Below are 23,469 nucleotides of genomic sequence, written 5' to 3'. Positions count from 1 at the left end.
GTGTGTGTGTTCCTCTAGTTCAGTGTGTGTGTGTGTGTGTGTTCCTCTAGTTCAGAGTGTGTGTGTGTGTGTTCCTCTAGTTCAGTGTGTGTGTGTGTGTGTGTTCCTCTAGTTCAGTGTGTGTGTGTGTGTGTTCCTCTAGTTCAGTGTGTGTGTGTGTGTGTGTGTTCCTGTAGTTCAGTGTGTGTGTGTGTTCCTCTAGTTCAGTGTGTGTGTGTGTGTGTGTTCCTCTAGTTCAGTGTGTGTGTGTGTGTTCCTCTAGTTCAGTGTGTGTGTGTGTGTGTGTTCCTCTAGTTCAGTGTGTGTGTGTGTGTGTGTTCCTCTAGTTCAGTGTGTGTGTGTGTGTGTTCCTGTAGTTCAGTGTGTGTGTGTGTGTTCCTCTAGTTCAGTGTGTGTGTGTGTGTGTTCCTCTAGTTCAGAGAGTGTGTGTGTGTGTGTGTGTTCCTCTAGTTCAGTGTGTGTGTGTGTGTTCCTCTAGTTCAGAGTGTGTGTGTGTGTGTGTGTGTTCCTCTAGTTCAGTGTGTGTGTGTGTGTGTGTTCCTCTAGTTCAGTGTGTGTGTGTGTGTGTGTGTTCCTCTAGTTCAGTGTGTGTGTGTGTGTTCCTCTAGTTCAGTGTGTGTGTGTGTGTGTGTGTTCCTCTAGTTCAGAGTGTGTGTGTGTGTGTGTTCCTCTAGTTCAGTGTGTGTGTGTGTGTGTGTTCCTCTAGTTCAGTGTGTGTGTGTGTGTTCCTCTAGTTCAGTGTGTGTGTGTGTGTGTGTTCCTCTAGTTCAGTGTGTGTGTGTGTGTGTTCCTCTAGTTCAGAGTGTGTGTGTGTGTGTGTGTTCCTCTAGTTCAGTGTGTGTGTGTGTGTTCCTCTAGTTCAGAGTGTGTGTGTGTGTGTTCCTCTAGTTCAGAGTGTGTGTGTGTGTGTGTGTTCCTCTAGTTCAGAGTGTGTGTGTGTGTGTGTGTTCCTCTAGTTCAGTGTGTGTGTGTGTGTGTGTTCCTCTAGTTCAGAGAGTGTGTGTGTGTGTGCTCCTCAGGGAGTCATGACGCGATGAGCTTCTGTCTGGACATCTCTTCTCCTCTCGTTCCCTCGGAGTCGGAGGTCTTCAGGCTGCTGGACGGCCTCTTCTCCTGCGTCACGCGGCCGGCCATCTTCAGGTGGGCCACCACGCAGGTGAGTGAGTGAGGACCCCTACAGGACAAAGACAGGATGACTCAAGTCTTCCTCCTTCCCCTTTCCTCCTCCTCCTCCTCCCCCTCCTCCTCCTCCCCTCCTCCTCCCTCTCCTCCTCCTCCCCCCCTCCTCCTTCTCCTCCTCCTCCTCCTCCTCCTCAGGATAAGTCCATAGAGGAGCAGCTCTCGATGGGGATCCGGTTCTTTGATCTTCGTGTTGCTCACAAACCCAAAGACCCGACCAGCGACTTGTACTTCACTCACATCATCTTCACTCACCTGATGGTTCTGGTGAGTCCTCTGCTTCCTCTCCTTTCACAATAAAAGCCCAGTCCCTTCACATTGCCCCCCCCCCCCCCCCAGGAGACCCTGCAGGCCGTGGCCCTGTGGCTGGAGGCTCACCCCAAGGAGGTCGTCATCCTGGCCTGCAGCCACTTTGAGGGCCTGGACCTCAGGCTGCACCGCTCCTTCATCCGGTCCCTGAAGAGGCTGTTCGGGGCCCGGCTCTGCCCCCAGCAGGTGAGTCCGCTCACCGGAGGGCCCGGTGGGTCCCGGTCAGGGGGCGTGGCCTAACGTGGCCCTCGTGTCCTCGCAGGGAGCCCTGACGCTGCGCCGCCTGTGGGCCTCCGGCCACCAGGTGGTGCTGTCCTACGACTCCCAGGCGGCAGAGGGCCACGAGGAGCTGTGGCCCCCCATCCCGTACTGGTGGGCCAACCAGCCCACGGCCAGCGGGGTCACCGGCTACCTGGACTGGAACAAGCAGCTGGGCCGGCCAGGTGAGTCCCCTCAGGAGGCGCCTCTGACGCTGTGCGTCTGTTGTGTGTCTGTTGTGTGTCTGTTGTGAGTCTGTTGTGTGTCTGTTGTGTTTCTGATGTGAGTCTGTTGTGTTTCTGATGTGTGTCTGTTGTGAGTCTGTTGTGAGTCTGTTGTGTGTCTGTTGTGAGTCTGTTGTGAGTCTGTTGTGTTTCTGATGTGAGTCTGTTGTGTGTCTGTTGTGTCTGTTGTGAGTCTGTTGTGTGTCTGTTGTGTGTCTGTTGTGTGTCTGTTGTGTGTCTGTTGTGTGTCTGTTGTGTGTCTGTTGTGTGTCTGTTGTGTGTCTGTTGTGTGTCTGTTGTGTCTGTTGTGTGTCTGTTGTGTGTCTGTTGTGTGTCTGTTGTGTGTCTGTTGTGTGTCTGTTGTGTCTGTTGTGTGTCTGTTGTGTCTGTTGTGTGTCTGTTGTGTGTCTGTTGTGTCTGTTGTGTGTCTGTTGTGTGTCTGTTGTGTGTATGTTGTGTCTGTTGTGTGTCTGTTGTGTGTCTGTTGTGTGTCTGTTGTGTGTCTGTTGTGTCTGTTGTGTGTCTGTTGTGTGTCTGTTGTGTTTCTGTTGTGAGTCTGTTGTGTTTCTGATGTGAGTCTGTTGTGAGTCTGTTGTGTTTCTGATGTGAGTCTGTTGTGTGTCTGTTGTGAGTCTGTTGTGTGTCTGTTGTGTGTCTGTTGTGAGTCTGTTGTGTGTCTGTTGTGTTTCTGTTGTGAGTCTGTTGTGTTTCTGATGTGAGTCTGTTGTGCATCTGTTGTGTTTCTGATGTGAGTCTGTTGTGAGTCTGTTGTGTGTCTGTTGTGTTTCTGTTGTGAGTCTGTTGTGTGTCTGTTGTGCATCTGTTGTGTTTCTGATGTGAGTCTGTTGTGTTTTTGATGTGTGTCTCTTGTGTGTCTCTTGTGAGTCTGTTGTGAGTATGTTGTGTTTCTGTTGTGAGTCTGTTGTGCATCTGTTGTGTTTCTGATGTGAGTCTGTTGTGAGTCTGTTGTGTGTCTGTTGTGTTTCTGTTGTGAGTCTGTTGTGTTTTTGATGTGTGTCTCTTGTGTGTCTCTTGTGAGTCTGTTGTGTGTTTGTTGTGTGTCTGATGTGAGTCTGTTGTGTTTCTGATGTGAGTCTGTTGTGTGTCTGTTGTGAGTCTGTTGTGTGTCTGTTGTGAGTCTGTTGTGTTTCTGATGTGTCAGTTGTGTTTCTGTTGTGAGTCTGTTGTGTTTTTGATGTGAGTCTGTTGTGAGTCTGTTGTGTTTCTGATGTGAGTCTGTTGTGAGTCTGTTGTGTTTTTGATGTGTGTCTGTTGTGAGTCTGTTGTGCATCTGATGTGAGTCTGTTGTGAGTCTGTTGTGTTTCTGATGTGTGTCTGTTGTGTTTCTGATGTGAGTCTGTTGTGTGTCTGTTGTGTTTCTGTTGAGAGTCTGTTGTGCATCTGATGTGAGTCTGTTGTGAGTCTGTTGTGTCTGTTGTGTGAGTCTGTTGTGTTTTGATGTGTGTCTGTTGTGTGTTTGTTGTGTGTCTGATGTGAGTCTATTGTGTTTCTGATGTGAGTCTGTTGTGTGTTTGTTGTGTGTCTGATGTGAGTCTGTTGTGTGTCTGATGTGAGTCTGTTGTGTTTCTGATGTGAGTCTGTTGTGAGTCTGTTGTGTTTTTGATGTGTGTCTCTTGTGTGTCTCTTGTGAGTCTGTTGTGTGTTTGTTGTGTGTCTGTTGTGTGTCTGATGTGAGTGTTGTGTTTCTGTTGTGAGTCTGTTGTGTTTTTGATGTGTGTCTCTTGTGAGTCTGTTGTGTTTGTTGTGTGTCTGTTGTGTGTCTGATGTGAGTCTGTTGTGTGTTTGTTGTGTGTCTGATGTGTGTCTGTTGTGTGTCTGATGTGAGTCTGTTGTGTTTCTGATATGAGTCTGTTGTGTGTCTGTTGTGTTTCTGATGTGTGTCTGTTGTGCGTCTGTCAGAGGGCTTCTTCGTGGCCGGCCTCAACCTCACCACCGACCGGCTCTACGTCGCCCGGCACCCGAAGGAGACGCTGCGTTCGCTGACCTTCAGGAATTGGGAGGCTCTGAGGACGTGGCTGGAGGAGCAGGAGCCGGGGGCCAAGCCCGAGGGCCTGAACATCATCGCGGGGGACTTCGTGGGGCCACTTCCTCTCTGCCCGCTGGTCATCGCCCTGAACCACAAACTGCTGCGCAGGAAACACTAACTACAAAGAGGCAAAACTACAAAGAGGCGAAACTACAAAGAGATCAAAACTACCAACGAGAGATGCAAACAAAAGATGCATTACCACAAAGAGACACACAACTACCACAAAGAGACACACAACTACCACAGAGACACACACTACCACAAAGAGACACACAACTACCACAAAGAGACACACACTACCACAAAGAGACACACAACTACCACAGAGACACACACTACCACAAAGAGACACACAACTACCACAAAGACACACAACTACCACAAAGAGACACACACTACCACAAAGAGACACACACTACTACAAGGACACACACTGCAAGACACACAACTACCACAGAGACACACTACCTAAAGAGACACACACTACCACAAAGAGACACACAACTACCACAGAGACACACAACTACCACAGAGACACACAACTACCACCACGAGACACACAACTACCACAAAGACACACAACTACCACAGAGACACACAACTACCACAAAGAGACACACAACTACCACCACGAGACACACAACTACCACAAAGAGACACACACTACCACCACGAGACACACACTACCACAGAGACACAACTACCACAAAGACACACAACTACCACAAAGACACACAACTACCACCACGAGACACACTACCACGAGACACACACTACCACAAAGAGACACACAACTACCACAAAGACACACAACTACCACCACGAGACACACACTACCACAAAGACACACAACTACCACCACGAGACACACACTACCACAAAGACACACAACTACCACCACGAGACACACAACTACCACAGAGACACACTACCACAAAGAGACACAACTACCACCACGAGACACACAACTACCACAGAGACACACACTACCACCACGAGACACACAACTACCACAGAGACACACACTACCACAGACACAACTACCACCACGAGACACACAACTACCACCACGAGACACACAACTACCACAGACACACAACTACCACCACGAGACACACAACTACCACAGAGACACACAACTACCACAGAGACACACAACTACCACCACGACACACAACTACCACAGAGACACACAACTACCACAGACACACACTACCACAAAGACACACAACTACCACCACGAGACACACAACCACCACAAAGAGACACACAACTACCACCACGAGCCTGTGTGTCTGCAGCTGTGATGTGTCACGTGTTCACAACAATGTTTTTATACAGAATAAAATATTCTAATAATCAAAACTCTTTTATTCGTCTTTCGTGGTTTTGTTGTTTTGTTGTTTTGCTTCACAAACAATCACAAACACATCCAGAGAGTTTCTGTTAAATAATTTATTCAGCGTGGGAAAAAGCACAATCACGTCGCTACGGCTGAGCTAACTCCGGCTAACGTTACACTCGTTAGCGCTGCACACGCTCAGAAGGGATCAGGCGTTGTTGTTGTTGTTGTTGTTGTTGTTGTTGTGTGGCGCCCTCGTCCTCCGTCAGCTCCCCGGGAACAGCTTCCTGTAGCGTCCGTACGCGGCGGCGCCGATGATGACCGTGACCACGGCCGAGCCGGCGTCGGCGTCCACCTCCACGCGCTGCACGGCCGCCTCCCTGTAGAGCCAGCTGGGAGACGCCATCTTGTTCCACGTCAACAGACCACAGGAGGAGGAGGAGGAGGAGCAGGAGGAGGAGGAGGAGCAGGAGGAAGAGGAGGAGGAAGAGGAGCAGGAGGAGGAAGAGGAGGAAGAGGAGCAGGAGCAGGAGGAGGACGGGCTCACCTCAAGCCAGCCGAGCGGAGGTCCACGCTGAGGTCCAGTGAGCGTTTCCCGGTTGACGCCAGGATCCGTTCCTCCACCGCCGCCGTCAGCGCCTCCAGACCGCGGCACCGCAGCGCCGAGACGGCCAGAGCGCCGCCCGGGGGGGGGAGGCTGCAGGACGGGAACCAGGACCGCAATCAATCTGGGAGGACCCCGAGGACCACGAGGACCACGAGGACCACGAAGACCACGAGGACCACGAGGACCAAGAGGACCACGAAGACCACGAAGACTACAAAGACCACGAGGACCACTAAGATCACGAGGACCACGAGGACTACGAAGACCACGAGGACCACGAGGACCACTAAGATCACGAGGACCACGAAGACTACGAAGACCACGAGGACTACGAAGACCACGAAGACTACGAAGACCACGAGGACTACGAAGACCACGAGGACTACGAAGACCACGAGGACTACAAAGACCACGAGGACCACGAAGACCCCGAGGACCAAGAGGACTACGAGGACCAAGAGGACTACGAGGACCATGAGGACCATGAAGACCCCGTGTTATTTGAGACTGAATCTCTCCACCAGCTGGAACGTTTTCCTCCATCTGGAGGTCCCAGGCTGCTCCTCCCTTAAAGGGGCAGCGTGTACTTTAGGGACCTCTAGTGGTGAAGATGCAGATTGCAACTAAACAAATACCCCTCAGCTAAGCCCCTCCCCCTTTCCAAGTGCGTGGCCCTGTGGCTCGAAGTGTCTTCAGGATCTACTTTGACCAACATGACGAACTGCTTTAAAAACATGTAGAATCAGAATTGAGATATAAATAAACATAGTTGAAGAGCAGCAGCAGTTCATAAAGTGAATCAGTCACTGGAAACACGGCCGATCCTCTTCCTGCTACAGGTATCATGAAACATGGCGGACTCCGCCTCCTGGCCGTGTGCAGAAGTGACGCCGGCCCTTTAAGAAAAAAGGTCTTACTCAGGCACCAGGTCCGTTTTGTTGTGGACTTCTATCATGGAGAGCAGCAGCCGCTCGGGGACCCGCATGGCGCCCAGGACCTTCAGCACGTTGGCCTTCTGGTTCTCCGTCTCCGGGTGGCTGATGTCTCGGACGTGGATCAGCAGATCCTGCAGAGACCACCAGACGCGTCAACACCTCCTCCTCCTCCTCCTCCTCCTCCTCGCTCACCGAGTGTTTGATGTCCTCCAGCGTGGCGGAGAAGGAGTCGATGAGGCGGTGGGGCAGCTGCGACAGGAAGCCGATGGTGTCCACGTAGAGGATGGTCATGTGACTGGGCAGCCGGCCGGCGTGCACCGTGACGTCCAGCGTGGCGAACAGCTGGTCCCGCGGCTGCAGGGCGCCGTCGCCCGTCAGCGCCTTGATCAGCGTCGTCTTGCCTGGACGGAAACGGGGAGAACAGACTCTCATTTCATCATGTTTATGAAAATCACCACGACAGAAGAATGAAGTCAAAGACAGTTGATGATGATAATAAATAAATAAATAAATGAATATTTACTTCTATATATAATATATATTTATATTGTGTATATATATATTATATCAAATATATGTTTAGAATATATATATATTTTCCTATATATAAATATTTTAGTTAATCAGCTAAAGTCCTGTTAGAAAAATGAAACTCAAAATAAGACATTTTTGCAAATTTTAAATGAAAAACCCTTTTTTAACAGATATCTTTATCGTCCACTAGAGGGCGCTGCGTGACATTTAGGACTCGTCGTGATGACTGTTGTTCTGTCTTGTTGTTGTTGACTAAATTAAGTTTAAAAAGAGGAAATCTCTGATACTGCAGCGTTTAGAGAAATTAATTGAATTAATACTTCTTAAAAGTTTTAAATTAATACTTTAAAAACATTTTAAATTAATACTTTAAAAACATTTTAAATTAATACTTTAAGAACATTTTAAATTAATACTTTAAAAACATTTTAAATTAATACTTTAAAAACATTTTAAATTAATACTTTAAAAACATTTTAAATTAATACTTTTAAAACATTTCAAATTAATACTTTAAAAACATTTTAAATTGATACTTATTCCTGTTGTGTAATAAATCTCAACATGTCTCCCGTGACATTATGGCTTGTCTTAGTGTCTAAATATAATATATAATATATAACCGCGAGCGGACCACAGTTGGTGTAGCCCAGCACGGACGCCGTGGGCAGCTCCTTGCGGCGCCGCTTCCTGCTCAGCAGCCGCCGCTTCCTGCTCAGCGTCTCCAGCGCCGAGCGGATCTTCATCTCGCGCTCCCTCAGCAGCCGCTGCCGCACCTCCGTCTGTGTCTCGCCTGCACGAACCAATCAGCGAGCGGGGATCAGGGCCGGGCGGCCAATCGGACGCGTGCGTTCGTGGGGGGTGCGGTGGAGTTACCTGAGCCTCCGATGTACCTCGCCCCCCCGCCCTGCTGGTCCAAGTCGGCCATTTCACTCCTGATACGAGACCTGCAGCCAGACGGAGACGGTCAGACAAACAAACAAACAAACAAACAAACACACGTGAGGCGTGTGGCGGTCACCGTAGCAACGGGATCTCGGCCAGAGAGACCTGCAGCTTGGCCTCGCGGGTTCGGGCGTTGCAGCGGAAGATGTGGAGGACCACGGAGTACCGGTCCAGGACCTTCACCCCCCAGGCCTCCTCGAACTCCCTCTGAGGCGGAGGGAAGAGGCGGAGTCACGGTTAACCTTGGGATGAGGTCACTTCCTGTTCACCGGTTGCAAAAAACAAGATGGCGACGAACAAGAAGCAAAACTAGAGGCTTCAAAACGACGACATCGGGACCACGTGTGGGTCTGGGATGACCCCTGACCCCTAAACCTGACCCCTAACACATAAAAAGGGAGGAGCAGAGGGAGGAGCCAGAGGGAGGTGCAGAGGGAGGTGCAGAGGGAGGAGCAGAGGGAGGTGCAGAGGGAGGAGCAGAGGGAGGTGCAGAGGGAGGAGCAGAGGGAGGAGCAGAGGGAGGTGTCTTCACCTCCGATGGAGGACTCAGTCGCTCCACATTCACAAACACCGCCGTGACTCCGGCCGTCTGTCTGATCTTATCTGCAGAGAGAAACACAATCAATAACCTATCAAACAATCGATCTGCACGTGCTCGTGCACGTGCTCGTGCACGTGCTCGTGCACGTGCTCGTGCACGGCTGACCTGTCAGCGTCTGGAAGTTTCCTTTGCCGAAGATCTTCTTCTTCTCTGGTGTCTTGGTGGACATGATGAGCTGCTCCACCACCCTCCAGCCGTCCAGCGCGTTCACGAGCCCCACGGCCTCCGCCATCATCAGCTCCGCTGCGGGACGCCACGGTGAGAGCGATGCGCACGCACGCGCGCACACACACACGTGCACGCACCTGGAGGCCGGTGTGCGACCTACCTGTGGTCAGGTGCTGCTTCCGGCTCCCCCACTTCACATCGGGGTGAACCACGAACACTCGGTGCTGCTGCTGACCTGCGGGCGCGTGCGCGCGAAACAGCTCCTCCACCTCGCTGTCATCGATGACGTCATCGTCATCCTCATCTTCCTCGTGCAGACCGGCGCCCCCACCGAGGTCGTCCGTGTCCCTCCACGTGCACGCGGACAGCGTGAATGCCCTTGGTAGGCAGGGAGACGCGGCTCTGAGCGCACGCGCAGGGGGCGCGCGGGGGAACCCGCCGCAGGTAGCCAGTGACGTCAGACAGGTGTGCGCGCGGCGCCCCGAGGAGAGGAGCCTCCTCAGCGTCATGCTGCTGTGGCGGTCCGCGGTGTTGTTGTTGTCATGCTTTAGGAAGAGAACCGCCGCGCATGCGCACCGTGGACGTGTTCTTCTTCTCGCTCACTGAAGAGCAGCAAGCAGCCTGTGGGGAGGACAGCGCCCCCTAGCGTCCGGGTTACGTGTTATCTCTGCTGGTCCAACCGATGACTATTTATATACTTCTGTTTAAATTGATATAAATCCCCCCTTATTTGGTACTTTTTATTTAGAGAAATATAATAATAATGGTGTTATATATTTTATTTAGGTATGTGTGTATTTATATCTATTAAAAACATTCATTTTCAGTCTTATCCGGGGTCGGGTCGCGGTGGATTAATGTATTACAACTAAATTGAATGAATTAGTACTATATTAATATTTGTTTGGAAGTATATATGTTTATATATATATTATTTTTATAATAATAATAATTAGGGCGATTAATTTGGCCGCGTTAACGCACTCAAATATTTTAACGCAATTAACGCAACTTTGTTTACTTCCGGTGTGCCTTGAAGTTTTTACACTCCTCTGAGTGTCAAACCGCGGCAGTACGGTTTAACACTGTTTCCGTTATTTAAAAAATTATTTCTCCGCGAAAATAAGGAGCAGAAATCAGTTTAACTCGTGGATGAATCAGTCGGGTTTCCTCCTGCTCTCCTTCCTCCCGTCTCCCCCTCTGATACACAGAGGAACGGAGGGGCGACGTGTCGGGGGACGCGGCGCGGAAAGAACTCTCCACACGAAACCTTCACCGTGATTGGTCAATCCGTTTGTCTGGCAACATTTTGGGGGGAAAACAACCAATGAACACTCAGTAAATCACAAAGGACCTCCCACCTCACAGGTGAGGCTCATTAGCAGCCTGTCAGTCAGAGAGCAGAGAACACGGCGCCAGGACAACTGAGCCTCATTGAATAGAGCTGAGATTGTTCTGGAATGTTTGATGTATAACACGTGGGGGTGTGTCACATGCAAAAGACTTTAAAAGGTGAATTTACATTTTGTTTGTAAAATGGAGACATGAGCCCCAGCCTCCAGAGGGTGAACGTGACATATGTGAATGTCAGTCAGTCACCAAGGCCACTGGTTCTGCTGTTCAGTGGTAAAGATGACAGGACCAATGGGGTCTCAATATACTTTTTTTTTTTACTAATCTGGATGTTTCACTGAAGAAACAATTTATCATCCACAATATTAAATTCCTCGCTGCACTTTATAGGTAGGAGCCTCTTTGAACACACAGCTCTGTGTGAAGTTTGGTCTTTAAATAGAAGGAAAAAAAACTTTTAATCGCGATTAATGAATTTCAAAATGTGCGATTAATTAGTTAATTTTTTTAATGGATTGACAGCCCTAATAATAATAAATTATTTCTATATTTTCGTTATTATTTATTTTAAGTTTCTACCATAACTTTATCAGTGTTATAAACCCACTGGCTCCACTGATTACGTGTTCTTACTTACACACGTCTCGCACATCTTTCCTCTATTAATTTAAACTTGACACTTGAATAATATTTTAGTTTTAACGTCAGTCATCAGCCGTTCGGGGATCTGCATGTTCTTCAGGACTTTCAGCATATTGATGAATGTATGTCTTAATACCGTCTCAGGTGCACCACTCACCTGGCCACACGGAGGAGGAACGCATCTCAACACACACGTCTGATTGTGATGAGTCGTGTTGTGGCGGACCCTTGTGGCCAGAAGTGGCATTGCTCACGAGCACCAGACTCCCTTTAAAACTCTCTCTCTTCAACAGGCCCGGACAGACCCTGTAGTTGCGATGACGTCACGTCGCGAGGGCGTGTCCCACCTGAGAACGGGTCCAACAGGTGAGAGGACAGCAGCTCCGGAGCGGCCCCCGACAGGAGGTCCACAGAGGGGAACTAGAGGGTTCGGGTCTACTTTAAAGGGATTCCTTCACTCTTCTTCTCATCCCTCTAAAAAGTGAACATTCCTCAACGAGCCGCAACATGACCGGCGGTGACGTCATCCAGGAGGAACGAGCTGTGCGCGTCTGAGCCGCAGCCGAGGAGGGGAAGAGGAAGAAAGGGGAGAAGAGGAAGAGGAGGAAGGGCCGTGGTCTCGGGAGCGATGGGTCCGTGTTGCGGCTCTTTGGGTACTTTGGGCGTCTCTGGCGCACAGACTGCGCACGCAGCGGCTCTCTGGAGCTGCGCACTGCTGCTCGGGCTCCTGCGTCTCTGCGCATGTGTGGGTAAGATACTGAATGTGTTCACGTGACTGCAGCTAAAGTACTGAGACAGTTAAAGTATTCAATCAGTTAAAGTATTCAGTCATGTGTTATATATCAGATTATTATGACGTCTCATAAGTGGTGATCAATAAAGTTCATAAGTCCCATGAGGATGACTGGACTAGAGGACTGAGCAGGTTCTGAATGTAAAGAACAAGTATCACACGTGAGCTTCAAGATACTGTGGGGACCTCTACCTGGTCCTGAACCGTCATAGTCCTGGTCTCAGTGTAGTCCTGGTCCTCTAACCAGACCACCAGAGAGAAGATGCTCTGGTTCTAGAGAGTCCTCCTTGAAGATCTTCATCGGAGCCACCGGTTCTGGTTCTGGTGAAACCAGATGACATCATGCAGGTACACCAGAACCTCCTTCAGCTCAGACTCCAGCAGAGACCAGTCCACCGTGGACAGACCCAGAGCTTGGAGGTCCGGAGGGAAGAGAGCTACCAGCAGCAGCATTGTCATCGTCGTCTCCTCCTCCTCCTCCTCCTCCTCCAGGAGCAGAGCTTCTCCTCTCTGGGAGAACCAGAACCAGGCCTCAGACTCTAGTCCACAGGGGGCGCCCTGTTTCCTAAAGGGACCCTGGTGTTTAGACACTACCACTCTCGTCCACAGGGGGCGCCACTAAACAGTTCCTCGTAGTAGCTTTACGGTCAGTTGTTTTTTCTCCGTTGTTCTCCACTAAACGTTACCGTCTCGTCCCCCTCATCCATCCCCAGAGGAGAATTGCATTGTGGGTATCGTGGGGCAGCCAGTGTCGCTGCCCTGCGTCCAGCCCCAGATGACGACCTCCGCCAACGTGTCCGTGGAGTGGTGGCGAGGCGAGGAGGTGGTGCTGCGGTCCACGTGGAGGGGCGACGGCGTGGTGGAGGAGTGGAGCATCAACCGGGCCTCCACGCCGCCGGACGGCCCGCTGAGTGGCGACGTGTCCCTGCAGCTGCCGGCGGTCGTCCTCACCGAGCGGGCCGAGCGCTACCGGCTGCTCGCCACCTCGGAGAACCGGAGCGCCGAGCTGTGCAGCGTGTGCCTCCGCACCGCAGGTCAGACACCTAGGGAGCAGCATTTATTGTCTATATATATATATTTTTATTTTTAAAATTTATTTATCTATGTATATATATCTATACATTTCTATTTATTTTTGTATTCTTATATATACATTTTTGTTTGTGTATATATATATATCTTTTGTGTATATGTATTTTTTTATTTCTTGTATTTTTTTATAAGTATATGTATGTATAAAATTAAATATATATACATATATATATTTGATATAATATTTTAAAATATATATATATATGTAACGGATGTGAAATGGGCATAGAAGAAGCCGACTCCGATGGTGGATTTTCCCAGCATTTATTTATGCTGCAGAAGACAACAGAACACACTTATTGCCTTCTGGTCCGTCTTTGCACCTCCACTTCCTATACAAGCAAAACAACATTTATACAAGGAAAACATACGTCGGGGCGACCGGATGTGACCAAACAAACGGCGCCAAAGTGGCTCAATGAGACCGTCACAAAACGTTAACTTTGACCGTTCAAATCACACAACAGCTGGACACCGGGATCGTATCAGCGACCGTTACCGTGTGTAACATAAATGGTTACTATCCATTCACGAACAGAGCCAAAACAGTGCGACATAATTTTCCACTCGACTCACCCTCAGCAATACCAAACCATCGTGAGGGAGAGACGGACTCAGGAGCAGGAAGTGCAACAGATGGAAAGCAATTTCCGCAGGGGATTTTATGGGGATATTTATACGATAACAGCTACAGTTCCATCTTATTGAGTCTTTTCCTGGTTTGACCTCAGTCAACATGAATAAATCAATAATAAACTGAAGTAATCGATCCTCCAGCCCGGTTCAGCGCCCCCCTGCTGCGGAGGGAGGAGCCTCCTCCGGGGGGCCAGACGGCCTTCTGGTGCCAGTCCGGCGGAGGCTTCCCCGAGCCGGCGGTCTCCTGGCTCCTGGACGGCGGCGAGGACCCCCCAGAGGGCTCCGTGTGGACCCGGGCCGCGGTGCTGCCCGACTCGCTGCTGTACAACGTCACGAGCCGGCTCACGCTCAACGTGTCCGCCGGCGCCAGCGTGTCGTGTGTGGTCCGGAACCCGACCACCAACGAGACCCTGACCTCCACCAACGGTGAGCGGCCGTCCGGGGGTTGAACCCACGACCCCCCGGTGCTCCTTAACCTCTGGGGTTTGAACCCACGACCCCCCGGTGCTCCTTAACCTCTGGGGTTTGAACCCACGACCCCCCGGTGCTCCCTGACCTCTGGGGTTTGAACCACGACCCCCCGGTGCTCCCTGACCTCTGGGGTTTGAACCCACGACCCCCCGGTGCTCCTTAACCTCTGGGGTTTGAATCCACGACCCCCCGGTGCTCCCTGACCTCTGGGGTTTGAACCCACGACCCCCCGGTGCTCCCTGACCTCTGCTTCTCTCCAGGCCTGGCGGAGGTGACGCGGGGCCCCGTGGTGACCAGCAGGGCCTCGGAGGCCATGTGGATCTTCAGCACGGTGCTGTGCGCGGTGGTCGGGGTCATGGTCTCCGTGGGGATCGTGTACCAGATCCACCTGGACCGGGTCAGCAAGAGGAAGAAGCGCGAGTTCCAGAAGCACCTGAACACAGGAGGTGGGTCATGAGGTCAGAGAAGGTCACGAGGTCAGAGGTTACAAGGTTAGAGAAGGTCATGAGGTCAGAGGCCACAAGGTTAGAGAAGGTCACGAGGTCATAGGTTACAAGGTTAGAGAAGGTCACAAGGTCAGAGGTTACAAGGTTAGAGAAGGTCATGAGGTCAGAGGCCACAAGGTTAGAGAAGGTCACGAGGTCAGAGGTCACAATGTTAGAGAAGGTCACGAGGTCAGAGGTCACAATGTTAGAGAAGGTCACGAGGTCAGAGGTCACAATGTTAGAGAAGGTCACAAGGTCAGAGGCCAAAGGTTACAAGGTCAGAGAAGGTCACGAGGTCAGAGGTTACAAGGTTAGAGAAGGTCACAAGGTCAGAGGTTACAAGGTGAGAGAAGGTCACAAGGTCAGAGGTTACAAGGTGAGAGAAGGTCATGAGGTCACAAGGTCAGAGGTCACAAGGTTAGAGAAGGTCACGAGGGCTTTAAGGATATTAAATACACAAAGTATCAATGAATGGTAACGCTCAGCAAATGAAGAGATGTTTCATCTGGTGGCCCTTCAGGGGCCTCGAGCCTCAGTTTGGATACAGTTCATGTTGACGAGCGTCTCAGAGCAGCTTTATGAGAGGTATTAATATATATGTATTATATAAATAAATTTATTTCTATATATACTGTATATATAGAAATAAATATATTTATATATATACATTTATATATGTATGTATTTATATACATATAGTTCACCATCATGTCTAGCTTCCATCACTGAGATGTGACGTGTTATAAATGTAATGAGGAACAAGATATTAGGAATAAGAATTAAGCCCCTGAGACATTAAGAGAATTGTTGCAGTGGATTTCTTCTTTAAAGAATAATAAATAAATAAATGCTGTTTGCTCTTCGTTCAGGAAACAAGGGGAGGCCTGAGGAGGAAGAGGTGAAGCTGGAGAGGAAGGAGACCGACGTGTGAAATCTCGAGCGCTGACTGTAAATAGTGTCATCATCGAGGGGCGGGGCTTAACGGAGGATGTAGATTTAAATATAAATATGTTTCAATAAAGACTCAAAACACTTCAGGCTTTATTTTTTATTTACATCAGGACACTATGTTTATTTAAATCAACAATCGTTCAAAAACAAAGATTTAAATATTTCTACATCATGAAAAACTTTAATTTACAAAAATAGTAAAAGATGTAATGATTATTTCTTTATGATTAATAATCCATTAATTTGATATTCAACATTTTAATAAAGGGTGAAAAATCGTGTTTCTAAAAAATCAAAAAGTTCACTGAGGAAAATATTAATTTAAGAAGCTGGAATCAGTTTTAACTTCATCAGTTAAGTCTTATATACTTATATATTTATATATATAAATAACATATATATTTAAATATATAAATGTATAAAATATATATATTTGATATATTTAAATATATATATTTATATATAAAAAAGAGCGCTTTGAAACCTTGATGTCCTCATTAGTGTTATAAAATCATAGAAACGGTTCCATAAAACACAAAAGTTCCTCTTCAACTATTTAAAGACCATAATGTAACATCTATTGAACAACTTCTCATTTCGGCACAGAGGTCACCATAGAGATCCCACCGTAGAGGTCACTGCGTGGAGGTCACCGTAGAGGTCACTGCGTGGGGGTCACCTCGTAGAGGTCACCGTAGAGGTCACTGCGTGGAGGTCACCTCGTAGAGGTCGTCGCGCCGCTGAGCCGTGACGGGGATCTGCTGCCGGATGTCGGCCAGGTACTGCAGGTCTGGGGTCAGTTCAGAGCCATGAATATTACAATATAACTAACAATATAATAATATAACAACCATATCATAACTTCATGTCAGACGTCCTCCTGCACTCACCCACGTCGGCGTAGATGACGGCCTCCTCCGGTCCGGCCTTCGAGATCACCTCCCCCCTGAAGAGACACGCCGTCCTCAGGAATACTACCACCAGGTACTTTAGACTATATACATGTATGTAGTATAAAGTACCTCAGGAATACTACCACCAGGTACTTTAGACTATATACATGTATGTAGTATAAAGTACCTCAGGAATACTACCACCAGGTACTTTAGACTATATACATGTATGTAGTATAAAGTACCTCAGGAATACTACCAGGTACTGGACTATATACATGTAGTATAAAGTACCTCAGCTCTCTACCACCAGGTACTTTAGACTATATACATGTATGTAGTATAAAGCACCTCAGAATCTACCACCAGGTACTTTAGACTATATACATGTATGTAGTATAAAGTACCTCAGAATACTACCACCAGGTACTTTAGACTATATACATGTATGTAGTATAAAGTACCTCAGAATACACCAGGTACTTTAGACTATATACATGTATGTAGTATATCCTCAGGAATACTACCAGGTACTTTAGACTATATACATGTATGTAGTAAATTACCTCAGAACATACCAGGTACTTTAGACTATATACATGTATGTAGTATAGTACCTCAGAATACTACCACCAGGTACTTTAGGACTATATACATGTATGTAGTATAAAGCACCTCAGAATCTACCACCAGGTACTTTAGACTATATACATGTATGTAGTATAAAGTACCTCAGAATACTACCACCAGGTACTTTAGACTATATACATGTATGTAGTATAGTACCTCAGGAATACTACCAGGTACTTTAGACTATATACATGTATGTAGTATAGTACCTCAGAATACTACCACCAGGTACTTTAGACTATATACATGTATGTAGTATAAAGTACCTCAGAACTACCACCAGGTACTTTAGACTATATACATGTATGTAGTATAAAGTACCTCAGGAATACTACCACCAGGTACTTTAGACTATATACATGTATGTAGTATAAAGTACCTCAGAATACTACCACCAGGTACTTTAGACTATATACATGTATGTAGTATAAGCACCTCAGAATACTACCACCAGGTACTTTAGACTATATACATGTATGTAGTATATAGTACCTCAGGAATACCACCACCAGGTACTTTAGACTATATACATGTATGTAGTATAAAGTACCTCAGGAATACTACCAGGTACTTTAGACTATATACATGTATGTAGTATAAAGTACCTCAGGAATCTACCACCAGGTACTTTAGATATACATGTAGTATAAAGTACCTCAGGAATACTACCACCAGGTACTTTAGACTATATACATGTATGTAGTATAAAGTACCTCAGGAATACTACCACCAGGTACTTTAGACTATATACATGTATGTAGTATAAAGTACCTCAGGAATACTACCACCAGGTACTTTAGACTATATACATGTATGTAGTATAAAGTACCTCAGGAATACTACCACCAGGTACTTTAGACTATATACATGTATGTAGTATAAAGTACCTCAGGAATACTACCACCAGGTACTTTATACTGTATACATGTTTATTTATGATGTGGCCGAAGGGTCAAACTGAGTCAAAGTATTTGTTTGTTGTTCATCTTTGAGTCTCGTGTTGCCTTCACTGCACACGATAAAAGTCAGACGCGGGCCTCTCTTGATTCCTTTCCTCGCCTCCTCTCCTCGCGTCCTTAGTCTAAAGCAGGGATCCCCAAACTTTTTCCTAAGAGGGCCACATAGCGTTTGCCTTGTCTGCTGGAGGGCCAGCCGGGGGGGGGGGGGGGGGGCTAGTGAGAATGTGCTCACCTGTGCACCTGTGTGCGCGCATCACGGCTGAGCGATGCGCGCGCCACTCGCTGTGAGCGCTGCGCGTGCAGACAGCATTTAACGGAGCGGAGCAGCGTGTGAGCTCTGATCGCTCTTTTAATGAAGTATCGATACGAACAATATGCTAAATCACATCGTTTTTAACGTACGGGTACTTTGTTAGCATCGCTACACCGTGCAGCGTGACAGCAGCAGATGTAGCGGACTAACATTCAAGCTAACCTAACTTCCCAAACGCTGTGGACATCTGAAGCTGATTGGCCGAGACGCGACACGTCCATCAAAGATGTTCTATTGCGAAGAAGAGCACCACTCCACATTTTCTCCGCGTCTCACTGTAATCTCAACGGCAGCGGGCCAGGTGAACACAATAATAACTCGGAACGCGTCTCTGATATTGATCAGGGGGCCGGTCCAAATGGGGAGGCGGGCCGAATTCGGCCCGCGGGCCTTAGTTTGGGGACCACTGGTCTAAAGCGTCCTCGATTAACCTTTGAACTCCCCGACAGACGGCTTCTAAACAACTTTCAAAACGAGACGAGGACAGAGGAGACGATGATATAGGGGGCGAGGACAGAGGAGGCGAGGAGACGAGGACAGAGGAGGCGTACCAGGGGCTAACCACGCTGCTGTGGCCCCAGGCCACGTAGGAGGACGTCTCGTCTCGGGCCGGCGACGCCGTGGCAACGTACAGCTGGTTGTCCAGAGCCCTGAGGAGGGAACGAGGGAACGATGAAGGACACTTGACCAGGCTCCTCGAGGAAGCAGGGAATACATGCATCTTATTTCATAAAGATAAAACCTCAAGGACAGATTTACAATAAAAATAATGATTTTGATATTTAAAGAATTAAACTTTATATTCAAGTCCTTAAGATGTGTTTACAGGAAGGTTTACTTTATTTTTGTTTATATTTAATTTTGTTTATATTTATATTTGTGTTTGTTAGATTTTAACCAGTCAATGCAGTTTAGTTTGTTATTTAGTTAACTCACTTATTTCCTGTGTATTTGACTAAATGTTGTGTTATAACTTTATTTCATCAGGATTCAGAGATCGGTTTGGATTTATAATAATTAATTGTTTTTAATATATTTAAATTAGGGCTGTGAAACGATTAACATTTTTAATCAGGTTAATTACAGGTTTCTGTGGATTAATCATGATTAATCACATATATACATTTACAGGCAAGAGCTCCGAGAAGAGTTGTTGACGGGGGGGGGGGGGGGGGCTAGTGAATTTTCTTTGCTCCGTCCCGATGCGCGCAGACCGGCATCGGAACTTTGCGGCGACCGCGATCGACATATTGAGCACCCCTGCATTAAAACATTAAAGAGCCGAGAGTTTTTTTCTGCGTGAGAAATACGATGTGTGGCGGGAGTGCGTGAGTTAAGACCGAAATGCGTGAGCCCTGCATTGCTCACCAGTGAGCGCGCCAGCATCCGAGCTCTGCCGCGCGAGCCGAGAGAAGAGTTGTTGAGGGGGGGGGGGGGTGCAAGTGACTTTTTCGGCCCGATGTGCGCGCGCACGCCGGCATCCGAGCTCTGCGGTTAACGCGACACTAGAGACAGAATGACACGCTGCTGGAGAGACGACCAACAACAGACGGATTGGAAGCTCATTCTGCGCATGCGTTAAAAAAAAAAACTAGTTAAACCTGTAATTTAATTAACTGAGTTAACGCGTTATTTTTCACAGCACTAATTTAAATCTCGATTCATTTGAATTAATATTATATTTAATATGCTTTCAGTCTTTCTCGTTTTAAAGGATGTATTGATTGCTGATGCTTGTGTGTCGTCGTTTCTGAGCGATGACGTCATCGCCTCACCTGGCCCTCTGCAGCAGCTCCCAGTGGGCCGGCCCCGTGGTCATGTTGAAGGCCCCGGGGTAGACCAGCAGCTCACAGCCTGGGGACACAGACCGTCAGCTCGCCCTGGACCCCCACAGACCCCCACAGACCAGAGACCCCCCAGAGACCAGGGACCCCCAGAGACCCCCACAGACCAGGGACCCCCAGAGACCCCCTCACCTCTCCTGCTGTAGAGCTGAGCCAGCTCCGCAAACCTCATGTCGTAGCAGATCCCCACGCCGACCTTACAGAACGCTGTGGGAGGAGCCAAAGAGAGGAGGGGTCAACGGGAGGGAGAGAGAGGGGGAGGGAGAGAGGGAGAGAGAGAGAGAGAGATAGAGAGAGAGAGAGAGAGAGACAGAGATAGAGAGAGAGAGAGAGAGAGAGAGAGAGAGAGAGAGAGAGAGAGAGAGAGAGAGAGAGAGAGAGAGAGAGAGAGAGAGACAGAGATAGAGAGAGAGAGAGACAGACAGACAGAGAGAGAGACAGAGAGAGAGAGAGAGACAGAGAGACAGAGAGACAGAGAGAGAGACAGAGAGAGAGAGAGAGAGAGAGGGGGGGGGGGGACTCACGGGTCTGGAACATGGACAGACCACTACCAGGACTCAGGGTCTCAGACTCCTGGAAGCGGATCTTCCCCGGGATGTCGATGTCAAACAGGTGGATCTGTAAAGAGGAGACGATGAGGAGGAAGCAGGAGGAGGAGAGGATGAGGAGGAAGCAGGAGGAGGAGAGGAGGAGACGATGAGGAGGAAGAAGGAGGAGGAGAGGAGGAGACGATGAGGAGGAAGCAGGAGGAGGAGAGGAGGAGAGGAGGAGGAGACGAGGAGGAAGCAGGAGGAGGAGAGGAGGAGACGATGAGGAGGAAGCAGGAGGAGGAGAGGAGGAGACGATGAGGAGGAAGCAGGAGGAGGAGAGGAGGAGACGATGAGGAGGAAGCAGGAGGAGCAGAGGATGAGGAGGAAGCAGGAGGAGGAGAGGAGGAGACGATGAGGAGGAAGCAGGAGGAGGAGAGGAGGAGACGATGAGGAGGAGACGATGAGGAGGAAGCAGGAGGAGGAGAGGAGGAGACGATGAGGAGGAAGCAGGAGGAGGAGAGGAGGAGACGATGAGGAGGAAGCAAGAGGAGCAGAGGAGGAGACGATGAGGAGGAAGCAGGAGGAGACGATGAGGAGTAAAGGAGCTCCAGACCCCTGAAGGAGACCAGTACCTTCCTGTGTTTGAGGAGCAGCTCTCCATCCGGACCGAACACCAGACAGCTGTTGTAGAGCCGGCCCCCCTCCCCCGCCTCCGGGATCGACCCTGAGACACACACACTTGTATCAACACATTAATACACACACACACACACACACACATTAATACATACACACACACACACACACACATTAATACACACACACACCTCCCACCAGGTACACCTGGTTCTCTCTGGCCGTCTCCGACAGCATCTCAGAAGATTCCCCTGGGATCCTCTCAGAGTACTGGGAGAAGAAACTGGTCCCATAGGGGGAGTTAAAGCACTCCTGTTGGGGGGGGGGGAGAGAGAGACAGGGGAGAGAGAGAGAGAGAGGGAGACAGGGGAGAGAGGAGACAGGGGGGAGAGGAGACAGGGAGAGAGAGAGAGGGAGACAGGAGGGAGAGAGAGAGAGAGACAGGGGGAGAGGAGACAGGGAGAGAGAGAGAGACAGGGGGAGAGAGAGACAGGGAGAGAGAGAGGGAGACAGGAGGGGGAGAGGGAGACAGGAGAGAGAGAGAGAGGAGACAGGAGGGGAGAGAGGAGACAGGGGAGAGGAGACAGGGAGAGAGAGAGAGGAGACAGGGGAGAGGAGACAGGGGAGAGAGAGAGAGAGGGAGACAGGGGGGGGGAGAGGGAGACAGGGGAGAGAGAGAGGGAGACAGGGGGGGGAGAGGGAGACAGGGGAGAGAGAGAGAGAGGGAGACAGGGGGGGAGACAGGGGAGAGAGAGAGAGGGAGACAGGGGGGGGGAGAGGGAGACAGGGGAGAGAGAGAGAGAGGGAGAGAGAGGAGACAGGGGAGAGAGAGGAGACAGGGGGGAGAGAGGTGAGGGGGGAGACAGGTGAGAGAGGGGTGAGAGAGGGGAGACAGGGGAGAGGGAGACAGGGGAGAGAGAGAGAGGGAGACAGGGGAGAGAGAGGGAGACAGGGAGAGAGAGGGAGACAGGGGAGAGGGACAGGGAGAGAGAGGGAGACAGGGGAGAGGAGACAGGGGGGAGAGGGAGACAGGGGAGAGAGAGAGAGAGAGGAGACAGGGGAGAGGGAGACAGGGAGAGAGAGGAGAGACAGGTGAGACAGGGAGAGAGGGGAGACAGGGAGAGAGGTGAGACAGGGGTGAGAGAGGGGAGACAGGTGAGGGGAGACAGGTGAGAGAGAGGAGACAGGTGAGAGAGGAGAGAGAGGAGACAGGTGAGAGAGGAGAGAGAGGAGAGAGGAGAGAGAGGAGAGACAGGAGAGAGGAGACAGGGAGAGAGAGAGAGGAGACAGGGGAGAGAGAGAGGGAGACAGGGGAGAGAGAGAGAGGGAGAGAGAGAGAGAGAGGAGACAGGGAGAGAGAGACAGGAGGGGAGAGGGGAGACAGGGGAGAGAGAGAGGGGAGACAGGGGAGAGGGGGGAGACAGGTGAGAGAGGGGAGACAGGGGAGAGAGGGGAGACAGGTGAGAGAGAGAGAGACAGGAGAGGAGACAGGGGAGAGAGAGAGAGGGGGGGGGGAGAGGGAGACAGGGGAGAGAGAGAGAGAGAGAGGGGGAGACAGGAGGGGGGGGGGTCATTGTTTTGTTTTTGTGGTAAACTGTTTCCTGCTGAGCTCATGTTGTGATAACAGACGGTGAGTCACGACCTGCCCCCCCCCCTCCCCCTCACCGGAAGTAGAACCAGCTGGCTGCCCTTTCCCGCCGCCTCCTTCACCAGCTTCCGGGCTCTGCTCAGGTTCTCTGCCTTGACGCTGGTCACGCGCATCTGGACCACCGCCAGACGGAACTCTGGGTAAACAGTTCAGTTTAACAACACGCGGAGTTCACCGCCTGTAACGACGTTAAACACCAACTTCCGGTTACAACAGCAACATCCGGTTACAACTGCCTATTGTTATTAGTATTGTTATGATAACAAGGCACATTAATAACACACTTACTGGACATGGCTTTAGCTGCAGAGGACATGAACGCGCAGTCCAGAGTTCACAGGAAACGTGAAACCGGATGCCCCTTTAGATCTTCACAATAAGAGCGCACCATAAAGGAGGGTCCGGTAAAACAAAACGAAATAAGACAAAACAATAATAATG

At 49.4% G+C, this 23,469-nt stretch overlaps 4 protein-coding genes across 4 annotated transcripts in view; 2 read left to right on the top strand and 2 right to left on the bottom strand.

The window, feature by feature from the left end:
- The window catches only part of si:dkey-66a8.7 (PI-PLC X domain-containing protein 1), a 5,834-nt gene extending 1,405 nt beyond the window's left edge, over nt 1-4,429 (top strand). The window contains exons 2-6 of the mRNA XM_056415071.1: nt 1,020-1,156; nt 1,318-1,446; nt 1,519-1,674; nt 1,751-1,931; nt 3,891-4,429. Of these exons, the coding sequence (XP_056271046.1) occupies nt 1,020-1,156; nt 1,318-1,446; nt 1,519-1,674; nt 1,751-1,931; nt 3,891-4,135 (848 nt within the window). The 3' untranslated portion in view covers nt 4,136-4,429. The remainder of the gene's footprint in view (nt 1-1,019; nt 1,157-1,317; nt 1,447-1,518; nt 1,675-1,750; nt 1,932-3,890) is intronic.
- Nucleotides 4,430-5,457: 1,028 nt separating this feature from the next.
- Nucleotides 5,458-9,673, bottom strand: gtpbp6 (GTP binding protein 6 (putative)). Its single transcript, XM_056414741.1, has 10 exons — nt 9,313-9,673; nt 9,090-9,227; nt 8,916-8,986; nt 8,460-8,590; nt 8,315-8,385; nt 8,073-8,231; nt 7,097-7,305; nt 6,887-7,035; nt 5,910-6,059; nt 5,458-5,754 (listed from the first exon to the last, which is right to left on the bottom strand). Exons 1-10 carry the CDS (start codon nt 9,659-9,661, stop codon nt 5,628-5,630), a joined length of 1,554 nt encoding a protein of 517 aa, XP_056270716.1. The 5' UTR covers nt 9,662-9,673; the 3' UTR covers nt 5,458-5,627.
- A 2,102-nt stretch (nt 9,674-11,775) lies between these two features.
- Nucleotides 11,776-15,657, top strand: LOC130193909 (ICOS ligand-like). The gene is made up of 5 exons (XM_056414742.1): nt 11,776-11,896; nt 12,654-12,974; nt 13,810-14,094; nt 14,400-14,585; nt 15,494-15,657. The coding sequence occupies exons 1-5, from the start codon at nt 11,776-11,778 to the stop codon at nt 15,553-15,555; spliced, it is 975 nt and encodes a 324-aa protein (XP_056270717.1). The 3' UTR covers nt 15,556-15,657.
- Nucleotides 15,658-23,381, bottom strand: nit2 (nitrilase family, member 2). The gene is made up of 10 exons (XM_056414743.1): nt 23,317-23,381; nt 23,046-23,164; nt 21,572-21,692; nt 21,377-21,468; nt 20,739-20,832; nt 20,347-20,421; nt 20,146-20,224; nt 18,922-19,020; nt 16,466-16,521; nt 15,658-16,365 (listed from the first exon to the last, which is right to left on the bottom strand). The coding sequence occupies exons 1-10, from the start codon at nt 23,342-23,344 to the stop codon at nt 16,277-16,279; spliced, it is 852 nt and encodes a 283-aa protein (XP_056270718.1). The 5' UTR covers nt 23,345-23,381; the 3' UTR covers nt 15,658-16,276.
- Between the last annotated feature and the right edge of the window lie 88 nt (nt 23,382-23,469).

The sequence above is a fragment of the Pseudoliparis swirei genome, chromosome 5, assembly GCF_029220125.1.
Source record: "Pseudoliparis swirei isolate HS2019 ecotype Mariana Trench chromosome 5, NWPU_hadal_v1, whole genome shotgun sequence".
NCBI lineage: Eukaryota > Metazoa > Chordata > Actinopteri > Perciformes > Liparidae > Pseudoliparis > Pseudoliparis swirei.
The sequence above is the reverse complement of the archived record's forward strand: the minus strand, read 5'-3'. Positions and strand labels throughout refer to the sequence as shown.